Below are 17,431 nucleotides of genomic sequence, written 5' to 3'. Positions count from 1 at the left end.
CTCATCTTTAAGGTCCCATGCTTATAAGGTCGCAGCCCTTCTTATTATTATTATTTTATGGCAGTTGGCAAACAACGTCTGGTTGCATTACTGCCACCTTCTGAAATGGAGTGTGGATCTGAATACTATTGTTCCTACACTTAAATTATCCTTATTAAACCAGTTTTTCTAAAAAATAAAAACTTAAAACATAAATCACTAGATTTCCTTTGCAATATTTCATTTATTATCAACGGTATCTCTTCATCTTCTAGCTGATGGATTAAATGCTGCCTCTCATTACTATATTTAGTACATACCTCAATAGCATGTTCTATGGTATCCTGTGTGTTACATACACTACACCTCCCATTATCATGTTTTTTCATTAAAACTAATGTACTATTTAATCCTGTGTGCCCAAATCTCATTCTTGAAATGATATTTTCTTCATTTATATTTCTGCAAGTACTTCTACTCACCCCCACTCTTTTTTGGATATTATATAATTTCCTACCAGAATGACCATTATCCCACAGGACTTGCCACTTCTCCTTTACCTTTCCTTTTATGATTGATTTAACTTCAGCTTTACTGTATTTAATACTTAAATTTATATTCTCCATTTCAGTTGCTTCTTTGGCATTCTTATCAGCCAACTCGTTCCCTACTACCGGTACTCCTTTATGTGCAGGGATCCATACACATCCAACTTTGACTCCATCTTTAATTAATTTACTTGCCATTTGGACAATTTCTATAACAATGTCTTGCCTAGTTTGTGAATTAATGTTCTGAATACTTATCAAAGCTGAAGCTGAGTCAGAAGCAATTACCAAACTTCTTGGCTTATTGCTTTCAGCCCAAGAAAGCGCCAATACAATAGCAACTAACTCTGCTGTATAGACTGCTAAATTATCATTAATTCTTTTTTGGAATGCAACTTTTAACTTTGGAATAACAAACGCCACCCCCACTCTTGACTCCCTTTTTGACCCATCTGTGTAAATTATTATTCTATCTCCATATCTTTCTCTTAAATACCTCTGAACCACATTACTATCTATTTCCTCCTTCTGAGCTTCTTCCAAAAGATTAAGATCAATGGAAAGATCTTATAGGAGTTCTCGAAAGTACCACTGTAGGACTTATATCCAATGAGGCTATTTCCATCTCATATGCTTTCTGTTTAGCAGTCCACCCAAAACTGCTTTTCATACCATTCTGTCTCTCTTGACTCTCTACCAGTGTAGCTTGACTTAAATGGTCTTCCCTATGACCTCTAAGATTTGCCCAAAACACCAGACTGAGTTGGTCCCTTCTAAGGTCTAATGGCATCTCCCCCATCTCTACTTGGATGGCTGTCACTGGAGTAGTTTTCATAGCTCCACAACATAATCTTAGACCTTGATTCTGTATTCTGTTTAGTTTATTTAAAATAGTCTTAGCAGCAGATGGTCGCAGGCAGCCCTTGAATTGGGACACAGACAGCTCTAGTGAGTAACGTGAAAGGTGAAATTTGGTAGCGACACGTGTCTCTGCTAGAATGCTAATGGGAAATGTAGTTTTTAGCGAGTGTTTCCGCATCATTTTGAGAAGTTAAGCACTTCATCTCCCACCATGCCCTGCGGTGCATCGTCCTGCGCATGCGCTCTGTCTTCAGAGCGGCTGGTGAGTGTGTTACTAACGCGAATGTTTACTTATTAAAATAATATTTTTACACAGCTAATTGAAATGTATTAAGAGTGAATATGAAAGCGACTAGAAGGTGACTTTACTGCATCTGGTCATACGTTTATTTAATCGCATTAACCCGCTTTCCCACAAGCGCTTTCTTTACATGTTAGTTTTATGCATTTTTATTCAAATTCAAATGCATTTCTGTTGCGCTTTTCACAATTTTGTGTGGTTGCGATGCAGCTGGATAGAAATTGTATTTACGTCAGGGAAAGATAGACAGGAGAAAACCCTATTAAAAAAGGACATTAAATAACAACAGAATATTTATTTAAAAAACACGGTGTAAAGATACGTGGTGTTATTGCAAACTGTTGTTTATGTTATATCATTCTACGTGTTGCGTTTTACCATTATGTTCACGTGTTGTTATTTGTTGATGTATTGCATATGTCAGTGGTTCCCAAACTAGTTGCCAGAGATTGTGCCAGAAGGCCCCAGTTTAATGACATGTTATAAAATACATTAATTTATCATAAATTCTGTGTAATTAAACTTCAGAAAAATAAGGTTACTAACCAAGAGCACTACATTGTTTTGTTTTGTTTAATTCAAATTAGTTTGAAGTTTTATGTCCTAACTTTTCTTTGGGGGGCCATGAAGGGATGCACCGTACACAAGGGGGGCTGAAAAAGTTTGAGAACCTCATGAGCATATGCCATGCAGTTGTTATTGAGAGTTGTTATATTGTTTTAGGTTATAATCAAATGAATTGCATGGCATGTTGTTGTGATGTTTTAACTGAACTGAACTTATTTATATCAATATTTAAAATTAAATGAAGAACTTATTTGCTGTCATTTTTGCTGTATGTATTGACTGTTGTAAATGTATGTACTGGCCAGTGAGCTGGATTTATTACTTTAAAACTTTTATTATATTTTCTTTTTATTTAAATAAAAGTGTTAAGACGTCACATCAGTCCTAATTTGTTCCTTTAGATTGTGTTGTGGTTGTACTATAATTGTATTGTGATTATGTTTGCTGTTTGTGTTACACAGTGTGTAATGAATCCAGTCTGGAGACTTCAGGGTCTTGGGCGGGGTCAGGGCAGAGGTCAGATCACTGGTGACCCTCCTGGTGCTGTGAGGTCAGCAGTAAGAGGAGTGCCTGAGGTCAAAGGTAGTGTAAAAACAAATAATAAAAAACAAAGGTAGTGTAATGCCAGCTAGCAGAATAATGTTTGGTTTGCTGCTTTGTGAATACAGATAGACTACAGACTCTGTACTACATTTCACAATTATTTATTAAACCCTACATCTAAAATATTAATCATATCAACAAAAAAGTAAAGACATTTTATTACATGTGATAACAGTTCTGGCATCTCGTAAATTCTTCCATTCTTATTTAATCCACAATATACACACATTCATACTTTATCTTATAAACATCTGTTGTTTCTATTTGCTTGACTGAAAGTCACTGCAGCAATAGCATTACATGGCAAATAATTGACAATTTATTTTAAAATTAAAATGGCAAAATTCACCTAAAGTTAAGTAGTTTGCATCTCTGGGTTTGCTAATTATCTGTATTTTTTAACATAAGGAAACATTTTCTGTAAAATAGCTTTGAAACAATATGCATTCATGTGTAAAGCACTATACAAACACTCAAACGTAGTGAACATACACATACAATTTCATTCAATTGGTTGGATGCTTCTTAGCTCTGTAATGTGATTGGCTGGAATTGGCATTTGTCTTAAGAAACACTGACTTCTTTAAACTTAATTCTTGCTCTGTCGTGTCATTAGAGTCGTTCACTGCGGCTTCTATGAACAGAAACTTTCATTTTGATTTGTCAACCTTTTGACACTAATGTGCGCTGTTAGATTTGCTGCATTAAGCGACTGTGTGTTTTGAAGGAGGCAGCAATGACAGCAGCGAGTTACAAGTGGGTCCAAATAAAAAAACACCATCGTTTTGTAATCGTTATTGTCATTACTCTATAACTTACGTGCATTGAAGCAAACCGGACCACATTGCCATTTGGCCCACTAGGAAAACTCTCGGTGCTCGAGATGACCAGTTCGCTACTGTGTCCGCGTAACCTCTATATGTAGACAAAATCTCACCGGCCCACATGAAAAATGACCCGGCCCCTCTGGTATTTGCCAGAATTGCCAGATTGTCAATCCGCCCATGTCTTTCAGACAGCGACGGTGGACCACTTTCTCTCTTTCTTTCTTACTCTTTTTTTTCTCTGCCTGAACTGCAAAGTGCTGCGGAAAACCCTGCTGTATAGCTTTTCTGTTCTCATCTAATGCGACCATTCGTCGATTTTGAGAACATTTCAAAGCGGCTTGCCGCCAACCTGCCGCGGTCCATTAGACGGAGGCCAACGCCAGAGAAAATTAAGCAGCCGGGCCGCCGGCAAATCGCAAAAAATGGGAGTGATGTATTCGGCGGCAAACGTTTCATCCCCGCCAGCGGGACGCACCTATAGCCGACAGCTTAGGCCTGTCATGCGAATATTTTTTGCTATCTGGGTTAAACAAAGTTCACTGAAAGCATGTTGTTTCCAAAGACAGTGAGTATTCATTTTAAAAACTGTAATGTTAGTACTGGCCCAACAAATTATCTAGATTATGATTTTCCCATAATCGAGATCTCACTCTCTGTGTCCTCAGTTTCGACTCTATCCAGGTTTGATGAGATCCGGAAGGCAGACCAGGCGTCTGCTCAGCGATTGGCTGCAGAGAAGCACAGCTCCTCCTCTGAGGATGATGACGATGAAGATGATGAAGGTGGAGGCCAACGAGGGAAGATTCTTCAGTCGGCTCTCAGTCCCTACACCTCACGTGCAGGTGCAGACATCACACTTGTGCTTTGTGTTTGTGAATGAGAGAGAGATGAAATAATGGAGGTGTGTGTGTTTGCGTTAAGGTGATGATGTCGGTCTTCTGGAACAGACACGTCATTATTTAAATGAAGTGTGTCAGTCTGGAGGAGTCACGTGTCTGATCTGCATCGCGTCTGTGAGGAGGACGCAGGCCGTGAGATACACGCGCACACACACACACACACACACACACACACACACACACGTTCAGCTGCTAACTGTTTCTCTGTTGTCTTAGGTGTGGAGTTGTGTGGGATGTTATTGTATTTTTCACATCACCTGTATTCAGAAATGGGCCAAAGACTCTATCTTCCTGGTGTCCTCAGTGACAGATGAGGACTTTGGGAAAAAAGAACACCCATGGCCATGGTAACCAGAGCCCAATGACATCATAGAAAGCACTGACCAGTCACAGCGCAGCGAGCACTGACCATTTACATCAAACTCTCTGTCAGTCCTAAATGCAGGTATGAATACAATCCTGATCAAACTCCATCTCGTTATTACTGTTACTGTGGAAAAGAGGCGGAGCCTGCTCCAGACCCCTGGCTCCTCCCACATTCATGTGGACAGGTGTGTGAGCGAGAGTTTAAGCCCTCCTGTGGACATCACTGCCTGCTGCTGTGTCACCCAGGTACACACACACACACATACACACATACACACACATGTTGCTTCCTGAAATCTACAGCTGATCTCAGAACTGTATCACAGAGGTTAAACATTCATCTTGTGTGTAGTGAACTGTGATGCACGTGCATCTATTTTAGGGCTGCATGATATGACAAGCTGGGCCATATCGCATACATATCGCAGGCAATACGTCCGCGATAATTAATGCGAAATTGCCCCGATTGTCAGTGAACTACGGCTCTGTGTAGTTAAAGCTGCTCCATCTGAAAACAGCTGATGGCGATTTAATACTAATCAAGGAACCGCCATTACTGAGGAGATGCGCCTGACAAACATGCGATTTATCGAGCAGCCCTAATCTATTTGCCCTATTTTGATTTAGTTAAAATGTAATTGATAAAGCTTAAAATTTAACATAAAATACTGATTATCCCTTGTAGTATATCTTAAAATGAAACAAAACCAATTCACGACAGCATTATAACAGTTTATTTGATTCAAGCACTTCTTTTGTATTTCAATTTTAGCCAAAATCCATCAGCTTGGGTTTACTGATAAAATGACTTGCGCATGAATAACACATAAATGAAAGTCATTTGTGGTTGCCTTTGCATACATTTTTAATGACATGCTTTTAAATGTCACTTTAAAGGATTAGTCCATTTTCTTAAAAGAAAAATCCAGATAATTTACTCACCAGCATGTCATCCAAAATGTTGATGTCTTTCTTTGTTCAGTCGAGAAGAAATTATGTTTTTTGAAGAAAACATTGCAGAATTTTTCTAATTTTAATGGACTTTAATAGAACCCAACACTTAATACTTAACTCAACACTTAACAGTTTTTTTCAACGGAGTTTCAAAGAACTATAAACGATCCCAAACGAGGCATATGAGGGTCTTATCTAGCGAAACGATTGTCATTTTTGACAATAAAAATAACAAATATACACTTTTAAAGCACAACTGTAATCGTTTGGTGCGCGCTTACAGACAGCCCTCTCACATGTCATCATATTGCTTAGTTGATCTGTCACGTGCGCAGCTCGGACATTCACGTAACCCCGCTGCGCGCATCAAAAGGTTTTTACGGAGGCAGATGAAGGTAAGTGGTCGCGCAGCTGACGTCTTCACATTTTGAATCGCGTGATTGCGCTCACACCACAGCCTTCCGCGCCTGAGCGCAAGTGAACCGCGCTCCGGCCCACCACTCGGCGATCACACTAGTCAAACAAACCAGGCTTTGGGGGTCAAACGTGCCCGAGCACGTGTGAGTGTGCCGTTAGTTGACACACCATTAACAGATTACTCGAAAATTCAATATGCAGCTAGCACTTTCGTCTGGAGGACTACAAGTACTGTTTTTCAGCCCAGTTTTCCCGCGGACTAATGAAAATGGTCAAAATATCTAAAACATCTTTTGGCTTAGTTGTTGCCTGTGTTGTGTAACTACGGTAAACAAACTACGTAGAAAGTTATTATCATGTTATTATTATGAACACGAGCAACGTTAGCTCATCCTGTGCAGCTGTCAATCAAAGAACATAATCGTCTACTGTCAATCATCTCGCCTCAAGACCCGCCCCCATTCAGAAAGTTTTTCCTCCGGTGATTTGATGGCGCGTCATCAACTGTAGCAGTTAAAAGCTTTAATTACTATATGGAGTTAGTACATTTGATGACAGCACAATCAACTACATGTGATGAAGTATAGTGTTGGAGCATAATGTTGTTTTAGGATGGAGTTACGCTTTAAGTTCGTCAAAATTCTACGACTTAAGGATAAGTGTGATTTATAAAGCCTCCTAAGTGTTAAGATTAGGACTCAGCTCCTAAATAATTTAAGAGAGCTGGAGAGGTCTCACAGAGCTACCATGACCCAAAACTTAATGTTACCAATTTTAGCAGTAAGCAAGCCAAAGGTGACAGTGACAAAGATGGTTGAGTTAACAATGGTATTTAAGTGGAGAAATCCAATTAATCTTGTTCATCTTGTTCAGGCTTGATCATCAAAGTAATCTTAAAAGTGCTTCCAAACTTTAGTCTTTTCTTTCTTAACCAGCCTGTGAGTGAAATCAAAATGATGTGATTCATTATCTTAAAGGTCCCGTTCTTTCTGTGTTTTTTAAGCTTTGATTGTGTTTATAGTGTGCAATATCACATGTGTTTATGTTTTACATGTAAAAAAAACGCTGTATTTTTCACACAATGTATCTGTATAGCGCTGTTAGGGTTAGGGTCTTTAAAACGGTCTGATGTCTTCCTTGATCTATAAAGTCCCTCCTTCAGAAATACCTAAAGAGTTCTGATTGTATAGTTTGTTTAGTGTGTTGTGATTGTGTAGTTTGTGTAGTTTGTTTAGTGTGTTGTGATTGTGTAGTTTGTTTAGTGTGTTGTGATTGGACAGCAGCTTAGCTGGCGAGTGATGTATTCCTGTGTGCGGAGTTTAGTCAAAAACTGTTTTATTGATGTCATTCAAATAGTTAGTAGAGGGCTTTAGTCCAAACTGGCTGTAGGCTTCGAAAGAGGAAATCTGTTAAAGAAAATATATCGCCTGCCAGTGAACTTTGAACTTTATCGTTTTACAGCTATTATTTATGCTATTAGCAACATAACACACTAACTAAAGTTTGTAAAATAGGATCAGGGAGAAAATGACCTTTAATGTTTTTTTCATTAACCTATTGAAGCGTAATCAAAATGGTGCAAATGCCGTAAAATAAATCCATGTGCTTACACATTTTTTGAAGCAAATTGAAATAAAATTATTTAAATACTACTTTAATTGTAATGTCTTCATGATTCATAAATGTTTGGTGTCACAAGCTGTTGTGACTGCATGCTGTTGCCAGCTTGCTATTGGCTGATTCAGTAGCTTTTAGCTTCTTTATAAATGTCTTCAAAGAATTTTTGACACTTAAGTCATAAGACTATTCTTAAGAGCATTTCTGAGACGTTTTATACAGACAGGCCCAGTTCTGGTCTGATCTCTTCCTAAATGGTTGTATATTGACAAAAATATGTAAATGTTTGTCAAAAATGTTGTCTTCATGTGCTCGTTTTTTTCTCATTTCGTTAAAGATTAATTGTGACCCTGGACCACAAAACCAGTCGTCAGGGTCAATTTTATGAAATTGAGATTTATCATTCGAAAGCTGAATAAATATGAAGTGTTCAATTGAAGTGTTTTTTAGGATTAGATGTATTTGGCCGAGATACAACTACTTGAAAAGGATTCTTCAGTTGTTTAAAAAACAAGTAAAAAGGATTCTTCAAAGATTTTCTGTGGTGTCTGGTTGCGCGTGTGTGTATGTTTCAGGTCCGTGTCCGCCATGTCCGAAGATGGTGAGCGTTTCTTGTTTGTGTGGGAAATCATCTCGTGTTCCTCGACGCTGCAGTGCTAAATCCTGGAGATGTCAGCAGATCTGCGGACGGATGCTACCATGCAGAATGCACACCTGCTCGAACACGTGTCACTCAGGTCAGACTGCTTGTGTTCAGTGCTGTGCTCTTAAAGATGCTCTTATTCAAACTTTAGTTATGGTAAATGAGGGGAAAAGAGGTTTTCTAATGGGGTTTGAATCATTGTGTAACAGCAGGGCTCTAGACTAAAATTTGGGACTGGTAGCACCAGAGTCACGGGTTGGGGCAAGAAAAAAAACTGAAAAAGTGTTTACTGTTTACAGGGTTAGTTCACTCAAAAATACTTTACTCACTCTCATGTTGTTACAAGCCCGTGTAAATGTCTTTGTTCTGCCTGAATAAATGACTGAAGTGCTCACTTACACACTTTGGTTGTCACACTGTCTGTCTGTCCATCAGGAGAGTGTTTGCCGTGTCCACAGGTCAGTGTGCAGACGTGTGCGTGTGGTCGGCGACGGACAAAGCGACCATGTGCAAATCTAGAGTGGCATTGTGACCAGGTGTGTGTGTGTGTGTGTGTGTGTGTGTGTGTGTGTGTGTGTGTGTGTGTGTGTGTGTGTGTGTGTGTGTGTAATATCTCTTGTTTGTGTGCACATGTATGCATAATATGTTTTATTTGTATGCAGATTTGTGGTCGTCCGCTGTCCTGTGGAAACCACACATGTGAGATTGTATGTCACGCAGGTTTGTGTGGACCATGTCCTCGTTCAGGAAATCGCTTGTGTTCCTGTGGCAAAACCAGTAAGTAAACACACACACACACACATACACAATAGCACTGTGAGGAAATTCTATTTGATTGTGTTATTTTACTACTGAGCTAATGATATCTTCACAAACCTTTAGCATGTTTATTCTCTCTGTTGCTTAAAACAAGCCGTTTCTCATGGAACCGATGGAGGTTGCAGAAATGTATTGATGTTTCTCTGTCATTGAAAGTCTAAATCTTTGTGTGTGTGTGTGTTTAGAGAGTGTGTTGCCCTGTACTGTGGATGTGCCAACCTGTGGAGATACCTGCAGTAAGAAATTAGACTGCGGCTTACACACCTGCTCAATGCGTTGCCATAAAGGAGCATGTGAGACCTGCCGACAGGTAAACGCAACACACAAACAGATCTGCAACTCTCACTGATTAGAGAAAAAATGTATCTGTGTGCGTGCGTGTGTGTGTGCGTGTTTGTTTCTTTGTTTGTTTGTATGTGTGCGTGCCTGCATTTGTGTGCATGTGTGTTTGTGTGTGTATAGGAAGTAGAAAAGACGTGTCGATGTGGCCGCTACACCAAAAATTTTCCCTGCCATAAAGAATATCTGTGTGATTCCAAATGCAACAAAACACGAACGTGCGGCAAACACCAGTGCAAGAGAAAGGTTAGTATTCACACACTACACACACACACACCTTTTGTGTTTATGTCATTTATTTGTGATAGGGTTAGTTTGAGAGGGTCGCATACACAAACACACAAGTGTGTCTCTTATCCATTTATGGTCAGTCACACTTTATGCCCACTTGTAAATCCTCTCACACATCGTGTGTCATTGATAATGTGTGTTAGATTATCTGTGTGTTTTGCAGTGTTGCCCAGGTAACTGCCCTCCATGTGACATGAAGTGCAGCAGAATGTTGGGTTGCAGGAACCACAAATGCCCGTCAGTGTGCCACCAAGGTATGAAATCACACACAGTTGGGTAGCATCTGTCTCATTTTATGCTTATCCCCAACTCGAATCACTGAAAGCAGTATCGGCCGGCACCAATTACCAAGACATTATTAAAGAGCCCCTGTTACGCTTTTCTTAATTTTACATTTCCTTTTGTGTGTGTGTGTGTGTGAACTCTCGGTTTATTGTCCAACAGTTAGTTCTGTAACATCTCAACGTGGACCAGTATAGACGAGGATAGTTTTTGTTTTAAAAAGCAGTTTTAAAACATAACGCAGTAATGTAAATGTAGCATCTAGTTGTTCAATTCACCTTACAGTTGTAATGTCCACACCTACTATTAATCTCAGCAGAAGTTTAGGAATTTTAAGCGGCTCATCAGCTGGTAACCAGAGAAGCTCATGTGACTTGATGTACTGATCTGGGGGGCGTTTCCCAAAAGCATCGTTGCTAACCTGTTAGCAACTTACTTGTTTGGCAATGGGAAATTACATTGCAAACAACAAAGCGATGCTTTTGGGAAAGGCACCCCTGGTTGATTTACAAAAATGTACGGCCAGACGGTTAAGGAGAAAAGATATCCCTTTGCTGTGGACTTTGTGCTTTTGTTTGCACAAACAGCAACCTTATACACAAAAGGAAAGATAAAATAAGAAAGCGTAGTAGATGCTCTTAAACATTTTAACAAATTGACCTTTCCTTAGGATGAAAGCGTTTGTTTGTGCCTTTGTATTTATAGCAGTAAAGGTCATAGAGTAAATAGGTTATCTGAAAGCCTGATAATTTTTCTCCGACTCACTCGCTCCCTCCCATTCTCTGTGTATGCAACCGATGCAAATATGTGTCTGGAACAACAATGTTATCTGCTGTATGCGGATAACATATCTCACCGTGCCGGTTCATTGGTGAAATGTCAAGTGGACACATTTTCTTTCAGGGCTGATGTGATTGTCAGAGGACAGACTGACTGTGCTGGTCAACACCGAATTCTTCAGTAGGTTCTTTAAAAAAGAAAAAAAAAGGATGTGCACTGACTGACTGCCGAGATGTCAATGAACAGCTCGCTCTGTATGTTGTTTTTAAATTGTGCGTGTTTGTGTCAGGGAGCTGTTATCCGTGTCCGTTGATGGTTGAAGTTCGTTGTCATTGTGGCTCGACCTCAATCTCTGTGCCTTGTGGAAGAGAGCGAAGCACTAAACCACCACGCTGTAAAGAGTTGTGCAGGTACACACACACACACAAAACCTTAACACAGACACACACACACACACACACATACTAATGGCACTTTCACATTGTATTGAACTCCCTTCTTCCCTGCAGGTCTGGAATCGCAATACACTTTATGATCATTACCAGAGTACACTTACATCATTATGATGCAATTGTTTTGAAGAAAACCAGAAAATATGGGTTAGCACAATGGAGTTTATAATAATTATAAGTTTAGGGTTTATTAGGCGTGTTTGACATCATGCACAGATCGATTGCCGTATGACATTAAAGTAACATGAGAGCGATTCGAATGATCAAATCGTCCCAGTGACCACGTTTGCAACGAAGCGATTATACTGGCCAAAACAGCCAGACTTTGGTGGTCAAATGTACTCTGGCATAGTGTAAATACGCCCTCAGTGTTCTGATGAATAATATCTGGAGATCTTTCTTTTTGTAGGAAACCTCCATCATGCCATCATTCATCTCTAGAGAAGCACAGGTGTCACATGGGCACTTGTCCACCCTGTAAGCAGCCCTGCCAACGACCGTTAGCAGGGTGTCCCCACCTCTGCCCGGCCCCATGTCACGACCAGGTGCTGGTTAAAGCCAGTGAGCGGGTACGATGAACACATGCTTTACCTCCTGATGTTTTAAGTGGGTCTATTTTTGTGGGTCTGTCAGTAGAGGTGCTCGGTCTATACCGTATATCCTGTGGGACTCGTGAATAATCATTCAGCCGGGAGTGTTCAGATGAATGAATGAATATGCATGAGCAAGGCATTTACCGCACCAGTTTATCTACTGAGAGAATCTGACTGCACGTATACAGAGACACCATTATGCATTAATAATGTAAACATTTCAAATAAAGGAAAAGAAAAAAAGGCATTTTCTGTTGTCATTTAGAAACTGGTATAAATCTTCATGTGATATTGCTGTTATTATCCACGAATCTCTTTCACTTTGTGTTTCAGCCTATGTTGGCTGGTCCGTGGGAACAACCATCAGTCCCGGCGTTCGTGCAGACCGCTGTACCGTGTCCACCCTGCCTGGTACCCATACCAACGTAAGGAATGCGCACGCACGCACGCACTCATTCTGCTGCTTGTGTATTTAGAGGCTGGGAAAGCATGTTTTTGTGAGTCTTTGTTAATGTTGGTAGGGATTAAAGGCCATGTGGCGCACACACATACACAGCTCAGTGATTGTTTGTTTGTGTGGGGGCTGCTTAGAGTTTGACAAAGATCTTTCCAGATGTTACAATCCAAGCGTCAATGTAAACAATCTTTAAAAGTTTTCCATTGAAAGGTGGCTCACTCCCATTGATGGACAATCTATCTGAAATCTGGTTTTTAATAGATTTTTTATAACTTTTGCAAATGTACTTCCTTGTGACTTTTATGAAACTATATAAAGGACAGGTATGAAACAACCCACGTTTAAATGATCCAAAATGTTCCTGAAGATTTAGGGGTAGGGTTAAACAAGATCATTTAAAATAGCTTAAAATGTTATGTGTGCTAAGCTGTTTTACTTGTAATTGTCCTGCATTCCTATTCATCCTAAATAGAATTCAATACGTGTTTTGCTCAAGTCTGTGTGAAATGTAGGGTTAAAACATGCTGCAAAGACTGTCAACTGAAGTACTGAATTATGGAGTTACGCCGTTAAATGTTTTTCCGCATTTTGCTGTGTTTAGGATTATGTGGGCGTGGCTAAAACAGTGGCTTTGATGCACTGGAGCCACCAAACATAGCCCCGCCCCCAACACAATTAACAGCATCCATTCAGGTTATAGCGCTATTTGAAAGTTCAGAGAGGTGGCAACTTTCCTGTAAGTGGGTGTGGGAACGCCTTCAGCATTTGAGAGCAGAGAATCCTGCCTGTAATTCCAAGATTTTGATATTACTTTGTCATTTTTTATAATCATTCAAATGCAGCTGGGTGCTTAAAGGTCCCGTTCTTTCTGTGTTTTTGAAGCTATGATTGTGTTTACAGTGCAGAATATAACACGTCTTCATGTTTCACATTTAATAAAATGCGGCATTTTTCACACAATTTACTTATCTGTATAGCGCTGTTTTCACTGTCCTAAAAATGGTCTGATGTCTTCCTTGTTCTATGAAGTCCCTCCTTCAGAAATACGTAACGAGTTCTGATTGTGTAGTTTGTGTAGTTTGTTTAGTGTGTTGTGATTGTGTAGTTTCTTTAGTGTGTTGTGATTGGACAGCAGCTTAGCTTAGCAGAACTAGCTTAGAGTTTGAGCGTAACTGGCGACTGACGTATTCCTGTGGGCGGAGTTTAGTCAAAAACTGGCCAGTAGGCTTTGAAAGAGGAAATCTGTTAAAGAAAATATATCGCCTGCCAGTGAACTTTAAGCTTTATCATTTTACAGCTATTATTTATGCTATTATAGGAACATTACACACTAACTAGAGTTTAAAAATGGGATCAGGAAACTTTAACATCACATTTTTCTGTGGTGTCACTAACTGAGAACACATTCAATATCTTCATACAGACTTTAATAAATAAGTGGGAAACCTCTGCGCAGAACGCGGTTCAGCATTAGACGTTGTGAGCCTGATGTCATCCTCTTTAATTTCTGATTCTGATATTTTTTATTCAGTTTTATCAAAAACATGGCCTTTCACAGTCTGCCAGATAAGATGAGGAGAAAGTATGAATTCATTGCATTGCACGTCAGGTAACAGAGGATATTCAATCCTTTAAGGGGTTGGCACGTGTAATGAACTTATCTATAAACCTCTCTTATCACCATGGGATCCGTTGGCTACTTGTTGATGTTTTGACACTGACAGCACGAACTTCACCTCTCTCCATTAGAAAGAAATTTGTGATGAAGAGGAAACGTGTTTTAATGTTTTTTTGCAGAGTTTCTTCCTTTTTATGTACGTTGTAGTTAAAAATAAGAAAATACACGGGGTACTCAGCTGATGCTCTGTATTTGTTTCTCCTTGGAAAAAAGTCTTTGCACTCTTTGTGATCTGTATCTTATGTGTGTTTTTTTTCTCCACAGAGCTTGTTTGGGGGAACATGAGGTACACACACACACACACACACACACAAACACTGAAGTAAAACTTCTGGATATTTTTCCTTAAATAAAGCTGAATGTCAAACTGTTTAATTTACGCACAAGCACTTCTCATTAGTGATGCTCATAATTTGCCGCAATCTCATAAGTCAACCAAGACGACATGAAAAACTTTGGCTGTCTGTGACTCTGTTTGTGTCTCTAGTAGCATCACACAGATCATGTTTCTGCTGTTAGCAGCTCATGTAACCCTTCAGCAAACTACATGGGTGTGTTTTTGTGTTGAAGATGAGTCAGATGCCTTGTCACAAGCGTGGGCCGTTTTCCTGCGGTCGTCCATGCGGACGAACTTTAACTTGCGGTAACCACAGTTGTACTTTGGAGTGTCATCGGGTGACTGCTGCACCACATTCAGATGTTACCAAGGTAATTTATCACATGCTCTTAAGAACAGATGCTCTGTCATAACAAATGTTTTACAGTTGTTTTATTTGCGTGTGTAATTGTGTACGTGTGTAATCGTGTGTGTTCAGGCTGGTAAGGAGTGTGTACAGTGTGAGGAGAGTTGTTCAAACCCCCGCCTTGCAGGCTGTACCCACCCTTGCTCCCTACCCTGTCACCAAGGTAACTGCCCTCCCTGCACACTGATGGTCCGTCAGCGCTGTCACTGCAAGATATCTAACCTGTACATCGAGTGTCTGTGAGTAATACACAAGCACTCCACTTACTTTCCATGTGCTGTGTGTACAAGCACCAAACTTCGTTTTTGGATTTGTTTTCCATGTTTGGAAAAGTTCAATGAATGAACTGCAAGGCAGTTAATCTTTACCATAGTAAATGTGTGTGTTTGTGTGTTTTTTTTTTTAGGAAGTTCACATCTGCTGATGAGCAGGGAAAACAGCTCCTAACCTCCTGTCAGAACCAGTGCCCTAAACAGGTGCTGAAATACCGGAGTCTTAATAAATAACAAGAGTTTTATGAATGTTAGCATTGGGATTTAAAATATATTGACATCGTTTAGGTATGTTAAGAATGAGGGAAAGGCTGTTTTTTAGACCGAGGGACACGTGTGATTTACACAAATTCATGCTGCATGCGTGTGTGTGTTTGTGTGTGTGTATGTAGTTGAATTGTGGCCATCGCTGTAAGCTGTTGTGTCACCCAGGAGATTGTGAGCAGACCTGCAGTCAGAAGGTGAAGCTGAGATGCTCCTGTAAGAGGATTAAAAAGGTACAAACACCCACAAATGTCACAATCAGCAGACACGATGTACCTCAGAATTCATCTTTACACCAAACCAGGGAATAAAACACCTTAATCATGTCTCTAATAGTTGTAGAAGACAATTGTGGTTATATTTCATTGTTATATCCTCACAGAGTTGATCCTGCATAAAAACTGTTTGTGTGTCTAGGAATTTCCCTGTTCTCGCATAAGATTGAAAGATGACTTGGTCTTGTGTGATGAGACATGTCGAGAGCTCCAAAAGAAACATGCTGAGGTAACGCACATAGATACTCAATGTAAATTCCTCTTAAAAACACACACAAGCACGCACACTTATTGTGAGGGATGCAAGCGAAAATGTGACACAGGAGCTGTTGTCATGGTGACAAGTCATAAATTTTATTGTTGGGTCATTGATTCTTTTGGCTACGATAGTAAAAGTGTGAAACCATAAAAACAGTTACTAGACGTGTGTGTGTGTGTGTGTGTGTGTGTGTGTGTGTGTGTGTGTGTGTGTGTGTGTGTTCCAGTCTCGAGCAGCAGAGGAGAGAGCAGCCCTGGAAGAAGAACTGAGAAAACAGCAGGTGATATAAGATGTTCAAAGGGATGACTATCATAATATGATCTGAGAAACATCACACAGATTTGTTTGTGTGTGTGTGTTTCAGGCTGAACTCGAGGCATTTGAGAAACGACAGAAAGGACGCAGGAAGAAGTCTAGAAAAGTCACAGAGTTGGAGGAAGAGCAAGGGGTGTGGTTAAAATATAAGAACCGCCTCCTGGTGCCTGTCTGTGGCATCCTGCTGGCTGTGGCGTTCTTTTATCTGTTGCAGCTGAGCATCCCATGACATCTAAATTTGATTCTGGAGTTCATTTTACTAATACTCGTTTCTTAAAGTAAAACTCTTTGCGGTTGCTATTCATTAATGTAACTTGAATAGGGAATTAGAATAAAGTAGCTATGTTATAAATATGTGTCTACAGTTAAGAATAAGAATACATTAAAAATTATTTTTGCTTTAATTTGAAGTTGATGAAAAAGGGCATGATTGTTCTCCATGATTAGAATGAAATGTTTTGTTGAATGAGATATAATCGGTGTAAAAATAAAGTCTCTGTTTCTAAACATAGAAGTCCAGCAGTTTTTAAGTAATCGTGTTAATTATGTTGTATTTGGCAGAGATAATCCAGTTTTTTCAACTAAATCTAGCAAAACACTTTAAAACTTACAAAGTCAAAATGTTTAGAACAAAATGAATACCAAAGGGGATATTAAATAAATGTAAAATATATACAAATATAACATATACAAATATAATATTAAGTGTTGGGGAAAGTTACTTTTATAAGTAATGCATTACAATATTAAGTTACTTGTGAGTTACTTTTTCTTACTTGGCTGAAGCTAGATCTCTGTCATGCCTTGCGGGTGTTTTTATGACTGAGAAGTTCTGCATTCAAAAATTGAATATTTCCATCACAAAAATGTCAAGCTCTGGCCTGCCATCTCCGTTTCTGACTCAAACTGTTCCCGCTTAGGCGCACATGCATAGAGTATGTGTGATTCTGCATGACTATGTTCAGTTTAATTCAGCACATGTTTTTTTATCAAATTAATTAAACTGAAAAGTAACTTGCATTACTTTTTT

The 17,431-nt window shown here is 39.5% G+C and overlaps 1 protein-coding gene across 2 annotated transcripts; it reads left to right on the top strand.

Moving 5' to 3' along the window:
• Nucleotides 1–1,501: 1,501 nt before the first annotated feature.
• nfxl1 (nuclear transcription factor, X-box binding-like 1) lies at nucleotides 1,502–16,915 on the top strand. 2 transcript variants are annotated; one of them, XM_055188319.2, is made up of 23 exons: nucleotides 1,502–1,650; nucleotides 2,718–2,838; nucleotides 4,352–4,528; nucleotides 4,608–4,717; nucleotides 4,802–4,932; nucleotides 5,019–5,197; nucleotides 8,515–8,676; nucleotides 9,018–9,118; nucleotides 9,245–9,359; nucleotides 9,587–9,711; nucleotides 9,864–9,986; nucleotides 10,195–10,285; nucleotides 11,383–11,503; nucleotides 11,955–12,114; nucleotides 12,472–12,563; nucleotides 14,538–14,559; nucleotides 14,844–14,981; nucleotides 15,089–15,255; nucleotides 15,423–15,492; nucleotides 15,681–15,785; nucleotides 15,970–16,056; nucleotides 16,313–16,366; nucleotides 16,451–16,915. In XM_055188319.2, the coding sequence occupies exons 1-23, from the start codon at nucleotides 1,600–1,602 to the stop codon at nucleotides 16,628–16,630; spliced, it is 2,682 nt and encodes an 893-aa protein (XP_055044294.1). In that variant the 5' UTR covers nucleotides 1,502–1,599; the 3' UTR covers nucleotides 16,631–16,915. The 2 variants fall into 2 exon arrangements, with proteins under 2 accessions (XP_055044294.1, XP_055044295.1); XM_055188320.2 differs by lacking the exon at nucleotides 1,502–1,650 and adding an exon at nucleotides 1,728–1,747.
• The last annotated feature ends 516 nt before the right edge of the window (nucleotides 16,916–17,431 follow it).

Source organism: Misgurnus anguillicaudatus, chromosome 13 (assembly GCF_027580225.2).
Source record: "Misgurnus anguillicaudatus chromosome 13, ASM2758022v2, whole genome shotgun sequence".
Classification (NCBI taxonomy): Eukaryota; Metazoa; Chordata; class Actinopteri; order Cypriniformes; family Cobitidae; genus Misgurnus; species Misgurnus anguillicaudatus.
Note: the sequence above shows the minus strand (reverse complement) of the source record. Positions and strands in the feature narration are given on the sequence as shown.

Coding starts and splice junctions, on each gene's coding strand:
- nfxl1 (XM_055188319.2), top strand. CDS start 1,600: ATGCCCTGCGGTGCATCGTCCTGCGCATGCGCTCTGTCTTCAGAGCGG. Junction 2,839..4,351: donor AGGAGTGCCTGAGGTCAAAG/GTAGTGTAAAAA, acceptor CTGTGTCCTCAG/TTTCGACTCTATCCAGGTTT. Junction 9,712..9,863: donor CATGTGAGACCTGCCGACAG/GTAAACGCAACA, acceptor GTGTGTGTATAG/GAAGTAGAAAAGACGTGTCG.